Genomic DNA, 26,298 nt, shown 5'->3' on the forward strand with positions numbered 1-26,298 from the left:
TATTTCTTTTTCTTTGTGATAGACATATTTCACCATTTCTATCTTCAAATCTAGTCTTGTGTAATTGCACTAATGCAATTGACCACATACCCAGTTTATGACTCGGAAGGTTAAGTTTTGCTTCTCCTGCACCTTTCCGGAGCTCTTCCCCAATAAGACAATGCCCCCAAGCTATTACCCTCAGCCAGAATTGATCTGTAGTTTCTCAACTCATCAAAAACGATCTTTATGTCATGAACTTTATTCTCCAAATCATCACAACAGTTAGCATGCAAAGTGTATATCTTGCCTATATCATTATGTGGGTGACAAAACCCACCATAATATTTTGTTTTTAGAAACATAGGTGTGAAATCAACCATTGTAATGAAATCTTCTTTCAGAACCGTTTCACACAAGGATTCGTTTTGTGTGTTGGGATACAGAACCTGGGCTAGCCTCCATAAGTTGAAGAACTGAATCGATTTTTCATCTGCCTGAATGTAAAAGAATCCCCCGCTTGCCATTTCACTGTCACTGTCTTGGTAGCTTGATGAATAAAGAGAATCACACCCAATTGTCATTTGAGCCAGACCATGAAAGAGTGGGAATGGATTTCTCAGCCACATCACATCTACATCCTGCAACAAAAATGATTACTCGCGACTTCTTTGACAACGAGGTTGATTTCCAGAAAGCATTAAGCTAAGGTAAAAAGAGGCTAACCAACCGTATAAACAAGATTGTAACCGAATTGAAGCACTTGTTTCAGAAGTTCATTCCTTTTGAGGGCAAGTGTAGGGTAATTCAGAGTCCTGAATTGGTTCTTAGTGGCTTTAAATAGATGGATGCAATGGGAATGAATGGACTTACAGTAATGAAAAGCCGTACTGTCCGTAGCGACAATGACCAAGTGATTCAATAGTAGTTCTGTGTCTTGGCCAATTTTGAAGCTTTCAAGGAAAAGATCAACAATAGAACCAGGTTTTGCCCATGATTTGTCTACCATAGTTAATATTACTGTTCTGCTTGGCATTGATGCTGCTCTTAAGACTTGCAGCAAGTCTTTCCCATCTGAGTTCTACTAGCAAAATATCCAAACAGGATCCAACTAGTTAACACTCGAGGGGGGCAAAGAAAAAAAAAAAAACACAGAGATCGGGGAACTTACATATTGATCCAGAGGCATCCTTGTCCTGAAAATTGTAGTTCTTGGAATTAAATGTTTATGGAACAGAAAGAATATAGTGAGCATGACCATTATCAAGAAAACTAGAGAAATGGGTGATTTTATCGATCTCAGCAACCCCTTCATAATCTTTCTTCTAATATAATTTACTAATAGTTCTAGTTTACAGTATGCAGAACGTTGATGATGATGATAATAAACTATTTTAAGAAGGATTCGTAAAAAAGGAATACCTTTTGATGTGTAATGAATAAGCATTCTTCCCTTTTATGACAGGATTCGGTTTAATTGCAATTTATGACCTGAGATTTATATTATGTAAAAGGCAAGTGAGTAACTTTGTTTCCCAGATGGCCAAAACTAAAGTTTCAGAAATATGATGAAAAATAAAATGAAATGGGAAATGCATAATCAAAACATTATCCAATTATATATATGCACGTAGGGATTAGGCTATAACTTAGGAGGAAGATACTCATACCTTTACATGAGCGATTGAGTGATTCGTGTTCAAGTCCTACCCTTCGATCACTCCCTCTCTTAATTGGTTTATTTCAATCTCTTACATCTATCTACGGTGAAGCTAATTGTTATGCCGATTTGATTGCAAGGTTTGCCTCTTCTTTAAGTCTCTATGATGCTTCCAAGGTAGTTTAACAAATATAGAGTAAAAATTAATTTTTTTTTTTCTTGGTTTTCTCTCTTATTGTACCGGGGGGAAAAAAAAAAAGATCCTGAAGAGCAACCAGTTGATTATAGGATTTTACATTTTGAGTTTTTTACTGCAAGTGATTAAAGGTAAAAGTTACAATTTAAGATAAGACATCTGCCTCTACTTGTAAGGCATCTGCCTCCTCTACTCGTAAGGCATCTGCCTAACCACTTTTACTTGAGATTTTTATTTGATATTTCATATATTGTATGCCAAACAATCATGTCCACAAATGACGGCTCCTTTTTCTTCCTCTTATCCTTTTTTTTTTTTTTTTTTAAATAGAAAATAGCAACTTTCACTAACGCAAACAGATCATCATATAACGTAAATATACAATAATTTTGTCAATTATGCGGTAGTCTAACTAGTTTTTTATTTATATAATAAATGAGAGATCTCAAATTTGAGTAACGTGATACTTTTTGTCAACATTATTGCGGTCCATACAAACCTTTAATGAATTAAAAATATATATATACAATATTTTTATTTGAAACTTGCTTCTAAACATATGGTCAAGCTTGAGAAAAATTATCATATTTCTTAGCATTATGAATACTACTACAATAACACCAAGATCAATCGAGAAATTGAATTTTATAAAAAAACTATTTTAAGAAATAAAATTAATAATTTACTTGTTTCAAAAGATTGGTACTAAAATATTTTTTAAAAAATCTTATTCAAATTTTTCATCCCACCTTATTCTAAGAAAAATAAAATCTCTATTTCACATTGTTTATGTATAGATTTTAAAATTTTTTATACTCTATTAGGTCCTCTAATTTTGACACCTAAATTTTAAAGTTGAGCTTCAGTAGATAATATGATAAAACATTTCAACATCCAAAAATTCTTTAGCCTTATACTATGTTTCTTTTTTAATTGGCATTATGTTACATTGGAATCTACATTTTAGATGCCAAGTTTAATTTGTTTCATGGGTTGGATTCTTATAATTAGACTATAAATAAATGTTTCTCTCAATTATAAATTATTTTATCTCAAATAAATTAAAAAGACCATCTCAAAATATAACCTTCGCACGGAAATTAAGTAAGTAATTAATTCTTCTAATCAAGAATTATTTAATCAAATTATCATTTATTTTAATATTAAGAATAATTTGTAAAGATAATTATTATATATAATATAAATAAGGGTAAAATTAAAAAAAATTATTTATTACTTTTTAAAATACTCAAATCGTCTTATATTTTAAAATAAAATAATCAAGTTTTTGGACGGAGAGAGTAAATGATAAAATGAAAAAAAAAAAACTAATATTCTCTTAATTTTCTTTAAAAAAATTGAAATTTGTAAAGCTTAGAATAGGACAGAGGGATTAACATTTATATTACTAATTTAATTTTCAAAAAATTGTAATTATTAAGTACCCATAATTACGGTCCAACCAACACTCACATTGGATGATCACATGATCAAAATAAAATTTTTGTAATTATCTTTTTTAAAAATAATATCCATACCTTAAATCATCCAGCATTTATGAACCCCACACTGTGTCGTCCCGAAAGTGTACTGCTGATTAGTTGCGTCCTCAATTTCACAACAATCCCGTTTTTTTTATTTAAAATTCAATTATAAATATTATAAATTCCACGATCATAACTGTTCAACGGATAGGAATTGAAATCAATGGTTATGAATCGTCCACGTTGCTTAGCCGAAACGAGGAACATCGACCAATCAATAAACACAGACTAGATGTAACAGATGGACATTATATGTCCATTAGATGTCTGCCACGTGACCCTGCACATGTCACATCCTGTAATTCTATGACATGGAAACGGGTCCCATTTTGATTGTATTTTGGACCCCTGTTCATGATTGATCCTCCTCACTCAATTCATTTCTGCATTATATGAATAATTACTTACTTTTTGTTTTTTATTAAAATATTACTCAATATTATATTTAATGAACGAATAGATAAAAGCGGCCTTTCAATCCCTCGAGGGTCGCTTTATCCCTAAACGTTGATTCTTACACTCTGTCCATCAAGATCTCTGCACGTGTCAAGTGAACAATGGACATAAGTTGGTGCTTATCTGTCAAACAGGCAATAGGCCAATTGGTAAATTTTTTAAATTAAATAAAATGTTTGATTAACCTTACATAAAAACCAATCTATTAAACATTATATTATAAATTTATATTGAGGTAAATCAATTAATTTTCAAATTTTATTTATCATTCAAGATTTCCATATGATAATTAAAGCAATTAAATTATAATAAAATATTTTTTCATTTAATGAAATGGCTATTTATCTCATTTAATTATTTTAAAGTCAATAATTTTCTTCATTAATCTGCCATTAAAAATGTGAGAAAGGGAGATGACAAAACAGATTTTAAGAAATTATCGAAAATTATGATAATAATAAATTTTAAGAAATTAATTAATACCGATAATTTTAAAAGAAATATTAAAAAAATGAAAAGGTAAAAGTTGATGAAAAAAGTAAGGGAAAATTTTACCTAAACCGGGTCAATGGCCTCGCTCATGGATTAAACCAGTGAAAATAATGTTTCTTATAAAAATGAGAGTATTTCTGACTATACACTGAAAAAAAAAAGGATAAAATCGAAACACTTTTTAAAGAATTCTTTTTATCATTAGTTTGGTCCATAAGCGTTTACCATGGACTCGGCCTATGCAATTAATTTTCAAAACATAAATAACATCAATGATTGACTATAGGAGTATAGAAAAATGTTGTCCTTCAGACATATTAAGGACACAGGAGAGTTAATAACAAGATGCCAAATAGTGAGTCTATAAACTAAATAAACCTATTAGAATAAAATTGCAAGTAGTCTTGTTGTTTATAATTTAGTGGAGTCTCTTTCTCATCAAAGAACAAATATTTTTTCAAGTGATATTGGAAGACATGGGTGGCTTCATGTGCAACTTGCATTGACACAAATATTATTTTATTTAGCTTTTAGAATACAAAAATGTTTAAAATAAATTGCAAGAGAAAGAAATTTCAAACTTCACAACTCGAAATTTGAAAATTGTACCAAAAAGATGAAAAGATAAATTAAATAAAAGGGAGTGTTTGGTGGCAGGAATAGCGTGTCATGTTTTGAAAAAAGGTTGATCATGTGAATATCATGATTAATTATCTAACTTCACATTGTGGATTTCTTTTTCAAGCAAAAATTGTTAATTAGTTGAAGTCAATCAATATGTAACTTCCAAAGGTATGGGAAAAATGTATCCAAAGTACTAAAAGAAAATTTTATAATGTTATCTATTCATTATAAACTTAAAATGGAATTTAAAATGATATAATAAACATAATCTTGATCACGATTGTGTCATCTTAAGACTTGTTGGTGAAAATAAATAATAGGAGGTGTCACCCTGATGTAAGATGAGATAATACGAATCATTTTATTTTAATTAGAGATTTTCAGTTGGAGCTCGAGTATAGAGTCCCTTTAAACACTTGGGAGGAAGCGGTTTGCTATCCTTTATGGATTTACTTGGCGCAAATTCAGATTAGCCAGGTTAGTGGACTTTAAATTCCGGTGTTTAAAAAAAAAAAAAATAATAGGAGGTATCACCTATAGCTTAGTCTATTGGTTAAAATGCACTATATTCTAACCTAATGATCTTAAGATCTTAGAGAAAATGATCTGGTTAGTCTTCTCATTGATGTCAAGAGCAATAAATAGTTTAAAAAGGAAAAAAAGAATTATCATGTCACAAGACATGCCAAATAAATTTCTTTGAAAAGATTATATCCTCTTCGAATGATAAAAATATTTTTCTCCAAAATTTCATTTTTATACACTTTTAGTCTTACACATTAGTTTCATACGATTATATGCGCGAATAATTATCATAAATTATACTTTTATAAATGTAATTTTAAAATTATATTATAATATAATGAAATATAGTATTGTATAATGTTATGTACTATAAGTCCATTTGTTAACTTCATACATAATAATTCAATTTATAGACAATATTATGAATTTATATGCATTATTATGCACGCAGAATTATATAAGAAGTCATAATAGAATTTATACAGCTTGGTAATGCTATTTTTTCAAAATATTTGTTGCCACAAAATATGTATTTTAACCAAATAAAGTTACAAATCCATTTTATGTGTGTTTTTACTTTAGTTGACATAATTTTATTATAATTTTTTTAACAATACAATTTTATTGTCGACCTATAATAATTTTAAAAATAAGAATACCAAGTAAATGAATTATTAATAAAATTAATTTCATCATCAATTTATAATTTAAATAATTATTAAATATAATTTATATTCATAATTTAATTGAAAATAAATACATGAAATACTATAGATATTAAAGAACTTATTTTATTTTACATGTATATTAAGTGATATATACGTCTAAATATGTAGAAAAGATTAAAATTAATATTGAATCTATTAGGTTTAAATAACTTATTCATTCTAATTTTACGATTCATTATTTTGAGTAAAAATTAATATTTTATCCATTTAGTATTTCAATTAAAGTCTTTTAATATGAATTTACACAAAAGAAAAAAAAAATCTTTTAACGTGAATCTATTAGATATATAATGAAATGAGAATGAACAATTTATATAAATAAAATCAAAATTTAATTTTTATTAATTTCTTTTATTTTTGAAATTTTAATTTGAGTCGATTTAGACAAAAAAAATTAAATTTATGTAGATATTATTATTTTGTGTTTAAATAAGATTTCAAATATTATTATTTTATTGATTGAACTAATAAAAATAAAAATTATCGTTCTAAAATGGTATTAGTAAAGCTTTATATAAGTCTGAAATATTAATTTTTAATTTGCTTGAAAAAATTATTATTAACATTTAATAATTAGTATTTGAAGGATAACTGTAGATTATAAATGCACATTGATAGAAGATACATGAAATTTATTGATTAGTTGGGTCTAAAAAAAAATGAAAAATTATGGAAAAAAATCAAATTAACAAAAAAAAAAAGTTAACCATTAATAATTTTTTATATTCAAATCAATGGTACATCAATTTTGTACATTACAAAATTAACTATTCAACGCATTTATAATTATGGATTTAAGAAATGCTATGGAAAACTCATATTAAGTTTTACTTATATAAATTAAAAAAATAATTTAATAAAGTTTAAATGGATAACAAAATTTAAAATTATAGCAAGAATGTAACTAAAGAATAATAAAATATTTAAGTAGGAAATAATGTTGGACATAAATGTAATCAAAGAACAATATAAGATTTAAGTGAGAAAAATATTATTATTGTAAGAATGTAATTAAAGAATAATAAAAGAATTTAAAAAGGAAAATATCTTTGGATAGAAATGTAATTAAGAAAAATAAAAGGATTATATTTTGTAAAATTACTTTTATGGCAACGGTAACCGCACACGCGGCTTAGTATATAATAATAATGTAAGAATTATTCTTTCATCTCATGTTAAAACAAAAAAAATCATTACCATTAATTATTGCTTTGATGCATATTTCTTGTTTCTTGGAAAAGAAGGATATTAAGATTTACATGTCACACATGCTAACCTTAGAATATTAGTCCAATCACATGTCACATCTGGTGTATATGATAACAAAGTTCAATGAGTAATCACTAAACTTACAGCTGCATATATAAATTGATATGTGAATTTTACGATTTTAATTTTGTGGTACTTTAAATTTTAGGGATGACCTATCGTGTATTTGAATTTATAAATTTTGATAATATTACACATGTTTTAATACTAATATCAATAATTTTTGAGATTTTTAGTTTTTATCTGTAAAATATCGACTTGATATATAGTTAGCATGACTTTTGAAACAATAATTTTTATAAATTTCAACTTTTTTGTGAGTACTTAATTGATCTGATTTTGCAAATTAAAATGTTCAATAAAATAATTTTAAAAATTTAAGTGTTCAATGAATATAGTTTCATAAGATGAAATATTTGATGGGTCAAAGTAAAAGTTAATAGTATTACAAGGTTTCATAAATTTCAACTTTTTAATGAGTACTTAATTGATTTAATTTTGCAAGTTTAAGTAATTCAATAAAATAATTTTAAAAATTTAAGTGTTCAATAAATGTAGTTTCATAAATTGAAATGTTTGATGAGTGAAAGTCAAAATTAAGAATGTTACAAAGTTGAAGTAAAAACACTCACGAGTTAATTTATGTATTTTTTCCCAAACTTGCTAAAATTAAAATGGACCCATTTATATTATTGTAAAAGGATTGGTTTCCATGAAACAAAAGATTTTTCCCTCTATCCTCGTTAAATATATAAATTTACTCATTTATTTGATATGAGAAATCTCATGGTACTTCAAATCTTATGATAATTTACTCTCTCTAAATTAAAAATTGTTGTAATATTAGTCTTCATACTAGCATAATAATTTTTAGGATTTTTATTTTTATATGCAAATTATTAACTTGATGTGCGATTAGTATACTCTTTAGAACAATATTTCTGCATTTTTCGACTATTTAATAAATATTTAATTAATCTAATTTAAAAAATTTGAGCATTCAATAAAATTATTTTAAAAGTATCCAACTATTTAAATTAAAATTTTAATGATGAAACAAATTTTTTGCCGAATGGGGAGCAAAGAGTATATGGATAAATTTATGCATGGGATCACTTCTATATAAAGTCATCATGTGAAGAAGATTTATATGAGAGGGTATTTCATGCAATTATGCATGTAGTAGGGCCTAGCATGACAAAATCATGAGACGGGACTAGTGTTTAATATTAAGTATATAAAAGCCTCTCATGACATAAAAGTTCTAGCAATAGAAATTCTCCATTTCTAACAAGGAAAATAAAGCTCTGCCTCTGCAACTTTTGCAGTTCCAATAATGGAGGAAACTTCAACCCAATTAGCTGAAGAACAAGCAACAGTACAATCTCACAACACGGAAGCCGGTGAAGATGAAAGAGACCCAGAAAGCAATACTCTTCAACAACCACTCCTCAAGAGAAACAGAACATTATCTTCTAATCCATTAGCCTTGGTTGGAGCTAAAGTTTCTCATATAGAGAGCTTAGATTATGAGTAATTAACTTAAATTAGTAACCTTTTTATAATTATCTTTTGAAGAAATAAAATTGTGATGTGGGTTTGACTGTTTGATTGATTGGTTGCAGGATCAATGAGAACGATCTTTTCAAGCATGATTGGAGAAGCAGATCCCAAATTCAAGTTTTACAGTATATATTCTTAAAATGGACTTTGGCATTTCTAGTTGGTCTGCTTACTGGCTTAATTGCCACTCTAATCAATCTTGCAGTAGAAAACATTGCTGGTTACAAGCTTTTAGCTGTTGTTCATTTCATTGAAAATGAAAGGTCCTTAATAACCTTACGTTTTTTATCACTTCTTCTTCTTTTTTCTTTTTCCCAATCTTGACAACGGATTGGTTTTTGTCATGATCTACAGGTATTTAACAGGGTTGGCCTATTTTACTGGGGCTAATCTTGTTTTAACAGCCTTTGCCTCTATTTTGTGTGTGTGTTTTGCACCTACAGCTGCTGGCCCTGGTATACCTGAAATTAAAGCTTATCTTAATGGAATTGACACTCCTAACATGTTTGGTGCTACAACATTGATCGTCAAGGTTTGTTTTTTAATGTAACTTTCTCTTATCAAACTTAATTCTGGTTTGCAATCATATTTTCAAAATCAGGAAAGACAATTTTTTTTTTTTTTTGAAGGTGTTTGATAGTAGTTTTCTGGAAGTGAATCCTTAATAACAGAGCAACTCTGTTTTTAGTGAGTTCAGATCAGATCTATAAATGTTTTTCTTTTTCTTTTTTTTTTCCCCATATTGCTTTTTCATTATCCTTTAAATGGCGTTTTGGCTTGTGAGTTTGAACTTTTGATCTGAGCCAAATTCTTAAAAAAAATGGAAAAATCAAGAAACAAAATCTAGTCAAATCCAAAAGTTTTTTGGTGTTGAGATTGGGGATCATCTAATCTAAGTAGCGAGAAATCTTATAACTTGCTTTTGTTTTAGATATTTGGAAGCATTGGAGCAGTCTCTGCAGGCTTAGATTTAGGAAAGGAAGGACCTTTAGTGCACATTGGAAGCTGCATTGCTTCCTTATTAGGGCAAGGAGGACCTGATAACTACCGTTTGAAATGGCGTTGGCTTCGCTACTTCAACAACGACAGGGATCGCCGCGACATTATCACCTGTGGTGCTTCTTCAGGTGTTTGTGCAGCCTTCCGCGCCCCAGTAGGCGGTGTTCTGTTTTCTCTTGAAGAGGTAGCAACATGGTGGAGGAGTGCACTTCTTTGGAGAACTTTCTTTAGTACAGCAGTAGTTGTTGTAGTATTAAGAGCTTTTATAGAAATCTGCAATTCTGGAAAATGTGGACTTTTTGGTAGAGGAGGATTAATCATGTTCGATGTGAGTGATGTTACTGTTAGATACCGTCCCATGGATATTATCCCAGTTGTTGTAATTGGCATAATTGGTGGAATTCTGGGTAGCCTCTATAACCACGTTCTTCACAAGGTCCTTAGACTCTACAATCTCATTAATCAGTAAGCAAATCTGATTGGCATTTGTTTTGAGGCATTTTAGTGTAATGAAATTCATTTCTGATTAACGCAGTTCTTGTTTCATTGCAGGAAAGGAAGAATGCATAAGCTACTACTGAGTTTAGTAGTTTCACTTTTTACCTCAATTTGCGCATATGGTCTCCCATTTCTTGCCAAATGCCAACCTTGTGATCCTTCTGTAACAGAGTTATGCCCTACTAATGATCGAACCGGCAATTTCAAACAATTCAACTGTCCGTCAGGCTATTACAATGACCTTGCAACTCTACTTCTTACAACAAACGATGATGCAGTTCGAAACATCTTCTCTTCCAACACTCCTACAGAATTTCAGCCTCTTTCCCTTCTCATTTTCTTTGTACTTTATTGTGTCTTAGGACTATTTACCTTTGGCATTGCTGTACCTTCAGGTCTTTTTCTACCTATTATCCTTATGGGTGCAGCTTATGGTCGCCTGCTCGGTGTTGCCATGGGATCCTATACCAATATTGATCAAGGGCTGTATGCAGTTCTTGGTGCAGCCTCACTGATGGCTGGATCAATGAGGATGACTGTGTCACTTTGTGTTATTTTTCTTGAACTTACTAATAACCTCTTATTACTTCCTATAACAATGCTAGTACTTTTAATAGCTAAAACAGTAGGAGACAGTTTCAATCCAAGCATATATGATATTATATTGCATCTCAAGGGTTTACCTTTCTTGGATGCCAATCCTGAGCCATGGATGAGAAATCTGACTGTTGGCGAGCTAGCTGATGCCAAACCGCCGGTTGTTACTCTTTGTGGAGTGGAAAAAGTGTCACGGATTGTTGATGTGCTTAAAAACACTACACACAATGCATTTCCTGTTGTGGACGACGGAGTGGTGCCACCAGTGGGATTGGCTGCCGGAGCAACGGAATTGCATGGACTGATCCTAAGAGCTCACCTTGTGCAAGTCATTAAGAAAAAATGGTTCTTGCATGAGAAAAGAAGAACAGAGGAGTGGGAAGCAAGAGAGAAGTTTAGTTGGGTTGATTTGGCTGAGAGGGAAGGGAAGATTGAAGAAGTGCCAGTTACAAGGGCAGAAATGGAAATGTTTGTTGATTTGCATCCTCTCACTAATACAACACCTTACACGGTCGTGGAGAGTATGTCAGTGGCAAAAGCTATGGTGCTTTTCCGGCAAGTGGGGCTACGCCACTTGCTCATTGTTCCCAAATACCAAGCAGCTGGGGTAAAATTTTTTTTCTTTTCAGCATTTAATTTCTCGACAGAATTTAAGGGCATACCCTGACCCAATGGTGTCTTTGATTTTGTAGGTACCACCGGTTGTCGGAATCTTGACTAGGCAGGATTTAATGGCTTACAACATCTTGACAGCATTTCCTCATTTGGCCAGAACCAAGAGCAGAGAAAAACACAACTGAATTTCCCATGGCTTTTTAAGTAAATCACAATAGCAGCTTGCTCGGAGCAACAATTTTCACTTTTCCTTTCGCTTTTGCATTAGTTTTTCATTCTTTTTCAAATTCTACAGAAGATTGTTGAGATACATGATTAATATAAAATGCTATTCATTTGTACACTTGTGCATCTCATTTTCCTTACACAATAAGAGAACACAACAGAATGCCTACGATAAATTTTCTGTTTGTACCCATCTCTCGTACATTCCTCATTACACTGGTTTCCATTTTTGGGTTTCATTTCATCTTCTCATGTGCAATTTATAGCCTGATTCCTTCAGGGGATCATGGAAGAAACTGTGTTGCATGAATGACTCGATGATCCTTATAAGCGTTTCTTCTTTTTGCCTGATTTCTTCTTCTTAGGGCTTGCTCCTTGGCCCCTCTTGAATACAGCCAGAATCTCAATGCTGCAATCATAACACAGAATCACTTTCTAATCACAAATCATTAAAAAAAAATTAAATAAATTTAAGACATATCCAATCTAGTCATGGCATCAAACTTTATGCACATATGAGATCTACCCTACACTACCCTACCAGAAACAAATATAATCATTTCTGCCTTTGTAATGGTTATGGATGTCCTGCAGCTGCAAATTTTATTCAAAGCTTCTTTGGTTCATAATTTTATACGGTTAATGGGCCTGAAATTTAATTTCCTAGAATTTGCAACAGTTCAAACCAATTGCTCAAACAGATGTAGGGAAAGCAGTCAACAAGTAATAGCAAGGTACATGCAATTGAACAAAATATAAAGTAAACTGAATAGGAAATAAATTCAGCATCCTTATCACAAAAGTAAAAGGAAAAAATTACCTCTGGGTTCCAGGAAAGAAATTAAAACCATGAGCCTTTTCCAAACGCCATTCCTTACTAGACAACAATGACTTGCAATCCTGTTAGATAATAGCTGCATAATTAGGTTGAGAACATTAATCAAAGCATTATATAGTAGACACTCCTATTTCATTACCTCTTTGAAGCTTTCCCATCCACAGCTTATATAAATAAGTGTTTGAGGTAGTGATTGAGGATCCTTCAAAGTTTCTTTGCCTTTGATTTCAACCGATGCTTCCCTAGCACGTAAAATCCATGGCCTTTTTTCATCTTTCACCTTTGAGTGACTACTGAAATTTACAACACAGTAAATTAATAACCAACAAGTATAAAGAGCTGCACAGTGGATCACCCCTGAGTTTCAAGGTATTAACAACTAGAAAATGTAAGATAGACAGTCCCACCTTTCAGATAATGACTTAGCTTTACGTTCCATTGATGATATAGCCCGCAATGCATCAACAACAGATGAGTCAAGACCTTTTCTTGGAGGATCAACAACAACTACTTCTGAGCCCATCAGCCAAGAAAGAGGTTCCTATTCAACATGAGAATAAAATCATATAATTTGTTTAAGATTACTTGACTGAGAGCAATATTAGAAGCTCTCTCCTCCTCTTCTTCAATAGCAACACTGACGAAGAACACTTGCTAGAATTTCTACATGTAGCATTCTGAAGTAAAGCCTATCACATATATTATCGTAAAACTAAAAATTAGGAAGTCAATCACTTACAGCTGAAGTGTCAGCATGATGCCAGCTGATGTTGCTATCCACAGAGTTTGGAAGGCGTTCGACTGTCTTCTCAAAAGATATTTTTGACTCTTTGTTAACCTCAATGCATTTAACAGATCTAAAAGCAATAATTCCAATACTACAATTAAATTTCCATAATTTCAAACACAAAAATGCAACCCTACAGAGTTTATCATAACAATAAATCTTGCCTGCATCTTCTAGTGGCAGCCAGTGATAACCCAATCACACCAGCGCCTGCATACAAATCAGCAACAGATGCTCCATAAGGAACATATTTTTGTAACTTTCGCAGCAAAGTATCAAAAGCCTGCAAGAGAACCCTGGTTAAGGATATAAAAAACTTTGACGTGCGAAGGGGTGCATGAGGAAGAGAAGAAGATACGATTTCCCATTCACATTTCTATTGATGTAAAAGAGCAATTATGTTTGTAATACAAGCAATCTCAAACAAAATAAAAAAAAAAAGAGTTTGTCCAATTAGATATTTGTTTTACCCGTGTATTTGCTTGTCCAAAACTGGATGGAGCCAAGGATATATCAATTCCTCCAACATGTTCCCAGAAGTCTTGGTCTCCTAAAAGATGTCTCCACCTATTCCCAAAAATAATCTGCATCATTGCAAGACATTCTAAGTGTCACATAAAGAAGGCTTTACAAGTAAGAGATAACAATTTCTTGTCTATTCTTCAACAGGATAACTCAACCATTCCAAAGATCTGCTAAACCTAGCATTGTTGCAAATTTCACATTACAGCTTGTTCTCCCAACCAGAGAATCCTAAAATTTGAAGAATTTTTCATGAAGAAAAAATGGTTATTTTAATTGTACTATTATTGTAGCCAAAACCTTTTATAACTGGCTCCTCACAATCTGAAATACAGAAATTGATACTAGATACTTTATCAATATTTTTTGAATCAATAAGCATTTCTCTTTCAAAAAAGCTGCTGCCAAAGTTATTATATTCTATTAATCCATAAAAGAACTCTTAACTCTTAACTTACATTGTTAGTTGATGTCTGAAAGTTAGCCCATACAGAATGAATGACACGGACATCATTCCTTGGTCCACCATTTCTCCACAAGTACTGTAAAACATAATATGCAATCAAATATGTTATATAAATTGAAGAACTGTGATGAAACTATAATAGAGACACTTTGAGCTCACATTAGCCAAGGCATTTAGTTTGCCAAAATTAGATGAGTTCTCATTTCTTGAATTCCAAACTAAAGCAACTTGTACTTTACCTGTAATAAAAGATTCAAGAAAGTTGATTATTTGGTTATGGCAATGTCAAACAGATCAAAAACAAATATCTTGAAAAGCAATGCAGAAATAATATCATAGGCTAAGAAAGCAACCATTTTTGTATCTTTCGGATGCAGGAAGTGCGGTATTGTAAGTTGTCACAGCCATCTGCAAGATAGACATCATTTCACAAACAGACAGCAATAAGATTCTAGGATCAAGGATTGATAGACAGACTCAACTAATTCTCCATCTTATCTCAACATTCAAAATTGCATTAATCACCTGAACATATCTTAAATCACCTGTTCCCTGATCTTCATCATATGGCTCAACATTCAATTCAGTAATACCTAAAAGAATTACAATTCAAATCCAAAAACTAAACACCCACTTCAAATCAAATAAGTTCTATACAAAAAGTAGTACATTTATATAAAATGCACCTCGTCTAAGTAATTCAACAGCAACATTAATAGTTGGGTGGTGAGCTGCAAAAATCAGAAATCAATAAGAAAATAAAAACCCTTAAATACAATCATCTAAACAGACTAAGATTTGACAGTAATTTGGTTGCAACTTAAAAAGGGACAAAATTGCTGTATGGACCTTTACAATGGGGAATGTCAACCGCATTATGAGTGCCTTCCTGGTAAAGCCCAATTAGAGGGTTCATTGAGGAACCACGAACAGCCAATTTTGCGCGACATCTCCATCCCCACTGCAAAGATGAAGCATAGAAATTAAAACCCTTTAACAAAACCAGTAAAAGTAAAATCCACTTGAGGACAATTTAAACAAAAATTAAAGAAGAAATACTTCAAGCGAATACCAATCTAGAGCTATCAAAAGTGAAGTCCGAAATTCCAACACTCCTAAAAAACTCATCAGCCTCATCAACTATAATCGGACGTTGGAGATTAAACTCTTGCGTGCACCCAGAGCACCTGAATAATAAAAACGAAATAAACAACTCATCCTATGCATAGAATAGAGAATTGAAAGTTTGAAATGAGAGAGAAGTGTTTATGGTCGAGAAATTTACGATTCGAAGTGAGAGCACTGGAGGGCGCACTTCTGTGCTGGAACGGTGGTTGTGTTGAGGTTAACTAGCGCAGGTGGTGGCGGAGGAAGAGTAGAATGTGGAGGCCGTACGCCGGAAGACACGCTGCAGGTGATAAGTTGAGAGAAGGGTGCGCGGTAGGAGAGGAAGCAGGGAGACATTCGTGGAATCGCCGGTGAATGAAGTGGCAGTCTTAGACGCTGCGCTTGCTTGTTGGCGGGCGGGCATAGATAATATCTTATACCTGCAAAATAAAAAAAATAAAAAAAAATCTACACGAATTGACGTTACCCGAACCGTATGCCGTTAACCCAAATTGTGGTTTTGGTTTAGGCCCTTTCAGGTTCATAAACGCCACCGTTTAGTTAAAAGAGAAAGCCCTCACTACTATATAAGCATAACAAAACCCTAGGGTTTCTTCTGCGCTGCTGCTAAACATTTGGGGCGTCAGTTGAGCAGACACTCAGATTGTACAGAATGAAGACGATATTGTCGTCGGAGACGATGGACATACCCGATGGGGTTAAGATCAAAGTTAATGCCAAGATTATAGAGGTTGAAGGTCCTAGAGGCAAGCTTACCCGTAACTTCAAGCACTTGAATCTGGATTTTCAGCTCATCAAAGATGAGGCAACTGGAAAAAGAAAGCTCAAGATCGAAGCTTGGTTTGGGTCCAGGAAGACCAGCGCCGCCATCCGTACCGCCCTTAGCCACGTTGAGAATTTGATCACCGGTGTCACTAAGGGATATCGCTACAAGATGCGTTTTGTCTATGCTCACTTCCCCATCAACGCCTCCATTACCAACTCCAACACTGCTATTGAGATCCGTAACTTCCTTGGCGAGAAGAAGGTATTATTTGTCTTTTCATTTTCTGGGTATTATTAATGGTTATATTTTTTGTTTAGTGGTTGAGTGCTTATGTTTTGAATTTTGCAATGCTGTAAACAAATTATTTGGATCAAATGATTATTTTGTCGATATATCGAATGATTTTAAATTTTCCTTCAAAAATTTGACAAAAATTATCTCAAAATTTTTTCATACTAATACTTTCATTCGCATTGATATTACTTTGATTAGAGCGGATGTTTGAAACACCCCAACTACTTGGGACTAAGTCTTGTCTGTTGTTGTTGCAATATTGTGAGACAAGTGATTATTTAGATTGGCATTTTCCTTAGTGCTTGGGACTAGGGATGGAGATGGATTCATTTTAGTTAGAATGAATTTCATGTATTTAGTTCATTTGTGAGTGCATTTTCACATTTGAATTTAATGTAAACTTACTAGCACATGCTCTGAATTTATTAGCTTTATCAGCTTGTACCCTTGTTTGAGTTTGGAACTCACTTTCCAATTTTATAAACTTTGTTGGAATTTAACTAAAGTTTCACCAATTCCATACAATTCGGAGTTTAGAGTTCCAAATTAATTTAGTAGAAGTCTGAATATATTTATATTGCATAAACACACCTTCTATTTGGTTGCATCAGGTCAGGAAAGTTGACATGCTTGAGGGTGTTAGTGTTGTTCGATCGGAAAAGGTTAAGGATGAGTTGATATTGGATGGAAATGATATTGAACTTGTTTCGCGTTCTGCTGCCCTCATAAACCAGGTATCTTTCTCCTCAACCATATGCTGCATTTTTGTTATTTTGATAAAATTTGTCAATATACGTCTGTTGTGTCCATGGGCAATCGTGCACAGTGGCACAAAAAGCATCTCTATCTACAGTCTATTTGAATGATTCTTACACCTTTTATTAATTTTTTGCCAGAAATGTCATGTTAAGAAAAAAGATATCAGGAAATTCCTTGACGGCATCTATGTCAGTGAGAAGGGCACTGTAGTTGGAGAAGAATGAGAGCAGCAATTCTACCTTTCTCTGTTATTTCTATATAGAGGGGTTAATAGTTTTTGTTTCATCTGCTTTTAACCTGAATATGAGAGGACATCTTTTTGGTTTTTTTTTTGGAATTCTTGGATTTTAAATTTTTTGGATATTTGGCACCTCGTTTGCTCTTATATGATGGCTTTAAATTTCCTTTTTATTTGCCATTGCCTTCATACATCCAAAATTTGAAATCTGGGAAATTGTTCTATTCTCGTTGTGGCTCGAGACTGAAATTTTGTGATTTATGAGGTTTATCTTATCGATGAAATGATTAAGCAAGAAGTTTATCTCATAACCTTTATATATTATTGCTGCTGGGCAGAAACATAGTTCGCTTGATATCTGCCAAAACGTGTCAAGCTAAAGTAAAATAAATATAAGCGCAAGAGATTAATGGAAGAACTGTTATCTTATTCAATGAATATTCAAGTTGGAGTGTAACAAAAAGACTAGAAAATTTTGGCACTAACAGTAACGTGCCTTGGCTCAACAAATAATGGGAAAAGAGTAGGATGTGGAGGCTAAAATTTTACTATTGGAGTTCGGCAAAATTTGGCACTAACAAGGCACTAAGAAGCGTTTGTGGTCGAGAACTTTACGATTGGAATTGAGGGCACCGCAGGGCGCGCTTATGTGCTGGTACGGTGCTTGTGTTGAGGTTAACTAGCGCAGGTGGCGGCGGAGGAAGTGTAGGATGTGGAGGCCGTACGCCGCCGGAAGACACGTTGCAGGTGATAAGTTGGGTGAAGGGTGGGCGGTAGGAGAGGAGGCTGGGAGACATTGGAATCGCCGGTGAATGAAGTGGCAGTCTTAGACGCTACGCTTGCTTAAAAATTAAAAAACTAAACGACATAACGTTGCCCGAACCGTATGACGTTAACCTAAATCGTAGTTTGGTCTAGGCCCTTTAAGGTGGATAAACGACACCGTTTAGTTAAAAGAGAAAGCCCTCTCTAGTCACTACTATAAAAGGATAACAAAGCAGTAGGGTTTTGCTGTGCTGTCTCTAAACATTTGGCGCGTCAGTTGAGCAGACACTCGGATTATACAGCATGAAGACTATATTGTCATCGGAGACGATGTACATACCCGATGGGGTTAAGATCAAAGTTAATGCCAAGATTATAGAGGTTGAAGGTCCTAGAGGCAAGCTTACCCGTAACTTCAAGCATTTAAATCTCGATTTTCAGCTCATCAGAGATGAGGCAACTGGAAAAAGAAAGCTCAAGATCGAAGCTTGGTTTGGCTCTAGGAAGACCAGCGCCGCCATCCGCACCGCCCTTAGCCACGTTGAGAATTTGATCACCGGTGTCACTAAGGGATATCGCTACAAGATGCGTTTTGTTTATGCTCACTTCCCCATCAACGCCTCCATTACCAGTTCCAACAATGCTATTGAGATCCGTAACTTCCTTGGCGAGAAGAAGGTATTATTTGTCTTTTCATTTTCTGGGTATTAATAAAGTTGGATTTTTTAAAAATGGTTGAATGCAACATTCTATGCACTATAATGAGATATCTGAATATTCAGATTGGCATTTACCGAGTGTTTGGTATAGATGACGAAGCGATTAATTTAATTACAAATGAATTTCATGTATTTAATTCATTTGTCAATGTCTTTTCATGTTTGAATTTGATGGATAAGTCATTTCGAATGTATAATAGAGCTGTACTAGCGTATACTTAGAATCTATTATTAGCTTTATCAGATGTTAATTTTGAAGTTCGTTTACAATTGTATCAACTTTGTTGGAATTCAACTGAAGTTTAACGAATTCCATAGAATTAAAAGTTTAGAGTTCCAAATTAATTTTGTTTATGCCAAACTCTAAGCTAATAGAATTGCAAATAGAAACACACTGTCTAATAGAAATATAGTGCTCATTCTATTGCTATCTTCGTATGGTTGATTTGATTTTGGATTATGTTATTGTATTTGATTGTATCAGGTAAGGAAAGTTGACATGCTGGAGGGTGTAACTGTTGTTCGATCAGAAAAGGTTAAGGATGAGTTGATATTGGATGGCAATGACATTGAACTTGTTTCGCGTTCTGCTGCCCTCATAAACCAGGTATCTTTCTCCCTCAAGCATTTTTCGCATGTTCATTGTTTTCATAAAATTTGTTAATATATATACTTTGTGTCCATTCTCAATCAATGCATAATGTCACAAAAGGAATTCTGTCTATTTGAATGACTCTTACCCACTTCTATTAACTTTATGCCAGAAATGTCATGTTAAGAACAAAGATATCCGGAAGTTCCTGGACGGCATCTATGTCAGTGAGAAGGGCACGGTAGTTGGAGAAGAATAAGAGCAGCATTTATACTTATCTCTGTTGTTTCCATATTGAGGGGTTAATAGTTTTTGTTGTCTCTGCTTTTAACCCGAACATGGAGATATATTTTTGGTTGTTTCATAGGAATCACTGGATTATAAATTTTTGGATATTTGGCATCTCTTATATTCTTAAATGTTGTATTGCTCTTTTAATTTCTGTTTTGCCTGCCACCTCTATGCATTTAAAAGTCGAATTGTGGGAATTATTCTTGGTATATGGCTTGAGAGAAAAATGTTGTCTAATTCTTTTATGTTGACAACACTCAACAGGGAGTAGGAAATTGATCTTATTCTTGCTGTGGCTTCAGATTAAAATGTTGTCTAATTCTTTTATGTTGTCAATAGGGAGTGGATTAACTTATATGTGAAATTATTTAGCACCATCACCATGGTTTGTCTACTTTGTGCTATATGGGCTGATAATGAGTGTATGCCTTATAATTTGGCAATTATAATTTCATTTATAACTGGTTTAGAATGATTTCAATATCTTTGGTATCCTTTCTTCAATTACTTCCTGAGAGGATATGTTGCAACTGGAGAGATTCTCTATGTTGCCAAAACATTTGTTCACTGAATTATCATCTTACCCTCAGTTGCTTATGTAATGGATCTTTTCTGCTAGCGGATTATGGCTTGGCTTTTGACGAGGGAAGTGTTTCACTTCAGCTGTAGCATACAATAAATCTCTACTGATGTTGTTGCTTGCTGACAATTGCTACATCCTTAGGTGATGCTAACATTATGTTCCAAATGCTTCATGGGCATTGCTGTTATTTTGATTAGGTATTTCTCATACATGGTTTTAGTTTGATTGGTCAAGTATCTCTTTAAGGAAACTTTTATTATCATATGTATATACACTCAGATGGTGGATCAGAATGGAGGATACATGTTATGCCATGATTTTGAATGGGAAGAGAGATTTTTGGCAATTTAAGAGTAAATATCAGTATTCAGTATAATAACAAATGTTCAACTTTACAATGTAAACTGTGTTTATTATTTTGTTTGTAAACTGTATTTATCATTTTATAAACAAATGTTCATCTTTTGAAGTCATTGGATCTTTTTCCTCTTTAGAGAAGTGAACACTAGTATATATGGACTATGGCGGATGTTATGTTCCTTTTTCTAATTTCACATCGTATGATTAATTCTTGAACCTTTTTTTATTCCATATTTCAGAAATACCAAAGATCATGGACTAACTCTCAAGGTCTAGAAACTTTCCTATGCTGTAATTGTGCAATAAAGAAATTGACACATTTCGATTTCTAAATAAAATAAATTATTAATTGGCTCTTTTTTATTCCAAAAACAGAATTATTAGGAGGTATCCTTTCAATTTTTAGTGTGGAGTAATTGGCATGGATAATAATTTTGAAAATTAAATTTGTATTTTTATCTTTATAGATCAAGACATTTTATGTGTTTTGATTTGACCTTCATCAACATACGGGTCGTTGAAGCACGGTTGCCTGAATATATATGCATATTAAATAATTGTTATAGAACATGTATATCCTTTTTTTTTTTTTTTTATTTTTATCTTTCCTAAAATAGAAAATTTTCTCTTTATTTATATTTTAGTTGAATGATTATTATTAATAAATATTTTATATTTAAAACTTCAAAAAAATATAATTGATTATTTGAAATTTTAAAAAGGATATACAATAAAAGAATTCTTGAAATTTAATTACAAACTTTAAATCACTAGAAAGAATTTTGGCATTGAGATTGAGACTCTTAAATAAAAATTAAGATTGGAATTTACACTTTTTCCGCCTTAGGAAAGAATAAAAAATAACATAATTTAACTTTATTTTCAAGCATCTGTTTTATAATTGTATTCAAGACAGGGTAAAAAATTTTGTTACCCTTTTGACTCCAAAAACAAAGAACAAAGTACAGCGTACCAAACAACGAAGGAAAAAAAAAAAAATTCTGTCCGAGTTCCAACTATCAGCTGCAATGGCGCTATCAAGAATGATGAATACCTCTCAAAGGCTCTGCAAATCAATTAAACCCATTAATTCAAATTCTGTATCCATTAGAAGTCTCTCTACAAATCCATCAGATTTCACTAGCATTACTTACGACTTCATCTCCATCTTCACCAAACAGCCATTTTGCCCTGACAACCCAGAGTTGCTATCTCTTGCTCCGTTGCTAAGTACCGAAGTCGTCGAATCTGTGTTAAAAACTTTCAAAAGCTGGAAATTTGCTTATACTTTTTTCTCTTGGGCGTCAAACCAATGTGGGTATAAGCATGACATTTATACTTACAATGCCATGGCAAAAATCCTATCACATGCTCGACAAAATGCCCAACTGAGAGATTTGTCTGTTGAAATCTTGAATTCCCGTTGTTCAATGAGTCCTGGGTCTCTTGGTTTCTTAATTAGATGTTTGGGTAGTGTTGGGTTAACTAATGAAGCTAATTGGTTGTTTGATCAAGTAAAAATTATGGGTCTTTGCGTCCCGAATCTTTATAGCTATAATTGTTTGCTGGAAGCTATCTCTATGTCTAGTCCTGCTACTTCAGTTGGTTTGCTTGAAATGAGACTGAAAGAAATGCGTGATCGAGGGTTGAGGTTTGATAAGTACACTTTGACACCACTGTTACAGATTTATTGCAATGTAGGGAAATTTGGTGAAGCTTTGAATGTTTTTAATGAGATCAATGATCGTGGTTGGGCTGATGAATATGTGTTCACTATCTTGGTTATATCTTTTAGCAAGTGGGGTAAGGTGGATGAGGCGTTTGAGTTAATTGAAAAAATGGAAGATCAAACCATTAAATTGAATGAGAAGACGTTTTGCAATTTGGTTCATGGTTTTGTAAAGCAATCCAGAGTAGATAAGGCCCTCCTATTGTTTGATAAGATGAAAAGGTATGGGTTTGCTCCAGATATTTCACTTTTTGATGTGCTAATTGGAGGGCTTTGTGTGAATCAAGAGCTTGAGAAAGCTCTGTCTTTGTGTGCAGAAATGAAGGTGTTCAAAATCCGACCTGATGTTGCAATAGTTACTAAACTCCTATCTTCTTTTACTCAAGAAGGAGAATTAATCCGCATACTTGAGGAAATCCACAAGGATATGGATGTAGAAAGTCTGACTTTGCTTAGCAATTCTGTGTTGAATTCTCTAGTTAATAATGGGTTGATAGATAAAGCGTACTGTCTTCTTCAGGCGATGATGGGAAATGGATACGATGATAATGTTGAGTTATGTAAGCTTTTCCGAGATATAGAAATGATTCCTCCTAACACTGTCTCTTTTACTACTGTCATCACTGGTTTGGTCCAGGCTCACAAGTTGGACTTGGCACTTTGCCTTTTTCGTGATATGGCTTTAATTGGTTGTGATAGAAACTTACTAATTTATAATAACTTAATTGATGAACTTTGCAATTCTAATAGATTGGAGGAGAGTTACGAGCTTTTGAGAGAAATGGAAGAGTCAGGATTTGAGCCAACAGAATTCACTCACAATTCTATTTTCGGGTGCCTGTGCCGGAGAGGGGATGTCTCTGGAGCCCTTGATCTGGTAAAGAAGATGCGTTTTCATGGGCAAGAACCTTGGGTAAAACATTACACCTTGCTGGTGAGAAATATGTGCAAAAATGGCAAGGCAGTAGAAGCTTGCGCATTTCTTGCTCATTTGACTCAAGAAGGTTTTTTTCCAAATATAATTGCTTATTCTGCATTGATGGATGGTTTAATTAAAATTCAAGAACTTGATAAAGCGTTGAAGCTATTCTATGACATTTGTGCTCGTGGTCATTGTCCTGATGTGGTTGCTTACAACACATTGATAAAAGGGTTTTGTAAAGCCCAAAGAATGGCAGAAGCTCAGAATCTTTTCAATGAGATGGAGATGAAGGGTGTAGCTCCCTCGGTTATCACCTATAACTTGCTTATAGATGGCTGGTGCAAAAGTGGTCGTATTGATGAGGCCCTGTTTTGTCTTTCTAGTATGTCTGCAAAAGAAAGGAATCCTAATGTCACTACATACACTAGTTTAATACATGCGTTATGTAATGTTGGAAGACCTGATGACGCCGTGACGCAATGGAATGAAATGAGAAGAAAAGGCTGCCCTCCTAATGAAATTGCTTTCATGGCTTTTATTCATGGTCTTTGCAACTGTGGTAGGCCTAATGAAGCTCTGGTTCATTTCCGCGAGATGGAAGAGAAAGAAATGGAACCCAACACTTCTGTCTATATAGCATTAGTAAGTGCTTTCCTTGCTGACTTAAAATTCCCTTTGGCTTTTGAGGTATTGAAAGAGATGATTGACAGGGGAAAATTTCCAGATATGCTTGATAAAAACTATGTAATTGTAAGAGATGCAATAGTTAGGTTGTCAGAAGATGAAAGAACTTCATCTAATGTTAAAAATCTTATAAATAGCAGCAGCATTCCACCGATGAGTCTCTCAGATATTGGAAGGGAAGATGAAGATAAACGGGATCAGTGACATGAAAGAAGTTTATTTACTACAAACAGAAGCTTTGCATATTATTTTGGCCAGATGTATACCCGAACGTGTTCTCTAGGCAATGCAAGGTTTTTTCATGCTGAAATTGGCACCTCTGATATATTTTCTTTCTTATATTCAAGTATCTATACACCAAGCTTCATTTCAGTGTACAGGGAAAACAAAAATGAAACTTTTTCTCATGCCTTAGGCCTAGACCTGTTTATGGGTCGAGTCGAGGCTTGGAGAATATCAAATTTTACCTCATTCAGTCTTTGATCTTCTTCACAAATTGAGGCCAACGACCCGAGTCAAACAGGTCGCCCACGCAACGATCTTCCTCAATTCTACTTATACATTTAAATGTCCCCAGTGATCAGAATAGACCAAATTTGTACACCCCGTGAGAATACTACAGTTTATTCACAGGTACAGCAGATTGAAAGGGGTTGGGGGGAAGATGCTGAGCTAGAGTTGCTAGAGAATCAGTCTCAAGTTGTGTTTATGCTTCCAATTGACTTGCAGAACTCACCCAGTTGAGAAAATGCACACTGATGCCAATACGTAAAAACAAAGGGTATATAAAGCTATATGAACTCTAGGTATTAAATTTATGAATCACATAATTAAACTTTGGGAAAAAGTAATAAAATATAAACACAGTTTTGTTATGAAGGTGATAGAACTAGTTTGATTTTATGCCAAAAAGATCTACACCGGAGGCTAGTTCCCTTTAAGAAGATTGATGAAAGGTGCTGAGAAAGGTGCTTAGGTGGATTTTTGGAGAAAAAAGAGGTTCACATCAATTATATTAGTGCCGTCAGGGCTATGTATGAAAATGCAATCATAAGTGTAACAAAAGTTGAAAGTGATATAGAGAAGTTTCCCATAACTGTTTGGCTACTGTAAGAATTTGCTTTGAGCCTGTATTCATTTGCTCTAGTATGTCATAAGGATTTGTGGAGATGCGCATGTTAAGATGGAGATATGGTCATACAAGATTCAATCTATTATCTAATCTTGAAGATTCAACAAAATTAAGAAAAATCACATTGGTTGAAAGGTACAAGTAGTAAAAGTTATGTTTACTATAGTTTGACCATGTGGTTCGTGAATTCTTATTCGTAACTGTGATACTTTAATAACAGGAGGGTATTAAGGTAAACTTATAATTGGATAGAGGGAAATGATACAAAAGATCTATGATTTCTTGGGATTAATGAAGATCTAGCATACCCCAATGAATTTAGGATCAAGGCTCCTTTGCTATTGTCTACCTATTATTTTTATCTATTAATTTATATATTTATATATTTTTTTATGCTATTACCCTTCCTTGCTGTATATGAACTCAAGCGGATAAAATAATACTCAACTAATTTGAAATTGAGGTTTAATTATAATTATATAGTCTATTTATGATATTTGGATATACTTACACTGTTTCAAGAAGGTTTGGATTGTTGGCAAATTCCATATATGAAGATAACCTTTCATGCAAAAGTCCAACTACCAGGCAGTTTTGGACCTTCGGAAATTCATCAATTTATAAAATTAAAGGCGATATGTGATTTTCTCAGTGAACCAAGCTCGTCTGAGAATGCTTGGCTGGCTAATGCTGATCAAAGAGAAAAAAAAAAAAAAAACACACTAGTATGACAAACTTTTTCTACTCTTCAAT

General features: G+C 33.1%; 6 protein-coding genes across 8 annotated transcripts; 4 read left to right on the plus strand and 2 right to left on the minus strand.

The window, feature by feature from the left end:
* Positions 1–63: 63 nt before the first annotated feature.
* Positions 64–2,003, minus strand: LOC105632657 (uncharacterized protein At4g15970). 2 transcript variants are annotated; one of them, XM_012215109.4, is made up of 5 exons: positions 1,650–2,003; positions 1,402–1,470; positions 1,151–1,175; positions 710–1,060; positions 64–620 (listed from the first exon to the last, which is right to left on the minus strand). In XM_012215109.4, the coding sequence occupies exons 3-5, from the start codon at positions 1,166–1,168 to the stop codon at positions 111–113; spliced, it is 879 nt and encodes a 292-aa protein (XP_012070499.1). In that variant the 5' UTR covers positions 1,169–1,175; positions 1,402–1,470; positions 1,650–2,003; the 3' UTR covers positions 64–110. The 2 variants fall into 2 exon arrangements, with proteins under 2 accessions (XP_012070499.1, XP_012070489.2); XM_012215099.4 differs by lacking the exons at positions 1,402–1,470; positions 1,650–2,003 and having other exon boundaries at positions 1,151–1,395.
* A 6,723-nt stretch (positions 2,004–8,726) lies between these two features.
* On the plus strand, positions 8,727–12,088 carry CLC-B (chloride channel B). Its single transcript, XM_012215144.4, has 6 exons — positions 8,727–9,006; positions 9,099–9,299; positions 9,391–9,568; positions 9,968–10,500; positions 10,588–11,737; positions 11,823–12,088. The coding sequence occupies exons 1-6, from the start codon at positions 8,810–8,812 to the stop codon at positions 11,928–11,930; spliced, it is 2,367 nt and encodes a 788-aa protein (XP_012070534.1). The 5' UTR covers positions 8,727–8,809; the 3' UTR covers positions 11,931–12,088.
* On the minus strand, positions 11,968–16,170 carry LOC105632682 (S-adenosyl-L-methionine-dependent methyltransferases superfamily protein). Of its 2 annotated transcripts, none has more exons than XM_012215134.4 (15): positions 15,869–16,170; positions 15,656–15,770; positions 15,433–15,544; positions 15,270–15,314; positions 15,109–15,176; positions 14,937–14,991; positions 14,743–14,822; positions 14,576–14,659; positions 14,066–14,179; positions 13,760–13,878; positions 13,548–13,665; positions 13,216–13,349; positions 12,948–13,098; positions 12,791–12,870; positions 11,968–12,379 (listed from the first exon to the last, which is right to left on the minus strand). In XM_012215134.4, the coding sequence occupies exons 1-15, from the start codon at positions 16,045–16,047 to the stop codon at positions 12,295–12,297; spliced, it is 1,539 nt and encodes a 512-aa protein (XP_012070524.1). In that variant the 5' UTR covers positions 16,048–16,170; the 3' UTR covers positions 11,968–12,294. The 2 variants fall into 2 exon arrangements, with proteins under 2 accessions (XP_012070524.1, XP_012070519.1); XM_012215129.4 differs by having other exon boundaries at positions 12,948–13,101; positions 15,869–16,167.
* A 123-nt stretch (positions 16,171–16,293) lies between these two features.
* LOC105632708 (large ribosomal subunit protein uL6) lies at positions 16,294–17,941 on the plus strand. Its single transcript, XM_012215152.4, has 3 exons — positions 16,294–16,738; positions 17,383–17,505; positions 17,668–17,941. The coding sequence occupies exons 1-3, from the start codon at positions 16,364–16,366 to the stop codon at positions 17,752–17,754; spliced, it is 585 nt and encodes a 194-aa protein (XP_012070542.1). The 5' UTR covers positions 16,294–16,363; the 3' UTR covers positions 17,755–17,941.
* A 647-nt stretch (positions 17,942–18,588) lies between these two features.
* Positions 18,589–20,282, plus strand: LOC105632717 (large ribosomal subunit protein uL6). Its single transcript, XM_012215158.4, has 3 exons — positions 18,589–19,211; positions 19,737–19,859; positions 20,017–20,282. Exons 1-3 carry the CDS (start codon positions 18,837–18,839, stop codon positions 20,101–20,103), a joined length of 585 nt encoding a protein of 194 aa, XP_012070548.1. The 5' UTR covers positions 18,589–18,836; the 3' UTR covers positions 20,104–20,282.
* Positions 20,283–21,945: 1,663 nt separating this feature from the next.
* Positions 21,946–25,509, plus strand: LOC105632725 (Tetratricopeptide repeat (TPR)-like superfamily protein). Its single transcript, XM_012215167.4, has one exon. The coding sequence runs from the start codon at positions 22,107–22,109 to the stop codon at positions 24,615–24,617; it is 2,511 nt and encodes an 836-aa protein (XP_012070557.1). The 5' UTR covers positions 21,946–22,106; the 3' UTR covers positions 24,618–25,509.
* The last annotated feature ends 789 nt before the right edge of the window (positions 25,510–26,298 follow it).

Source organism: Jatropha curcas, chromosome 11 (assembly GCF_041381405.1).
Source record: "Jatropha curcas cultivar XTBG-Jc1 chromosome 11, XTBG_Jcur_1.0, whole genome shotgun sequence".
Lineage (NCBI taxonomy): Eukaryota > Viridiplantae > Streptophyta > Magnoliopsida > Malpighiales > Euphorbiaceae > Jatropha > Jatropha curcas.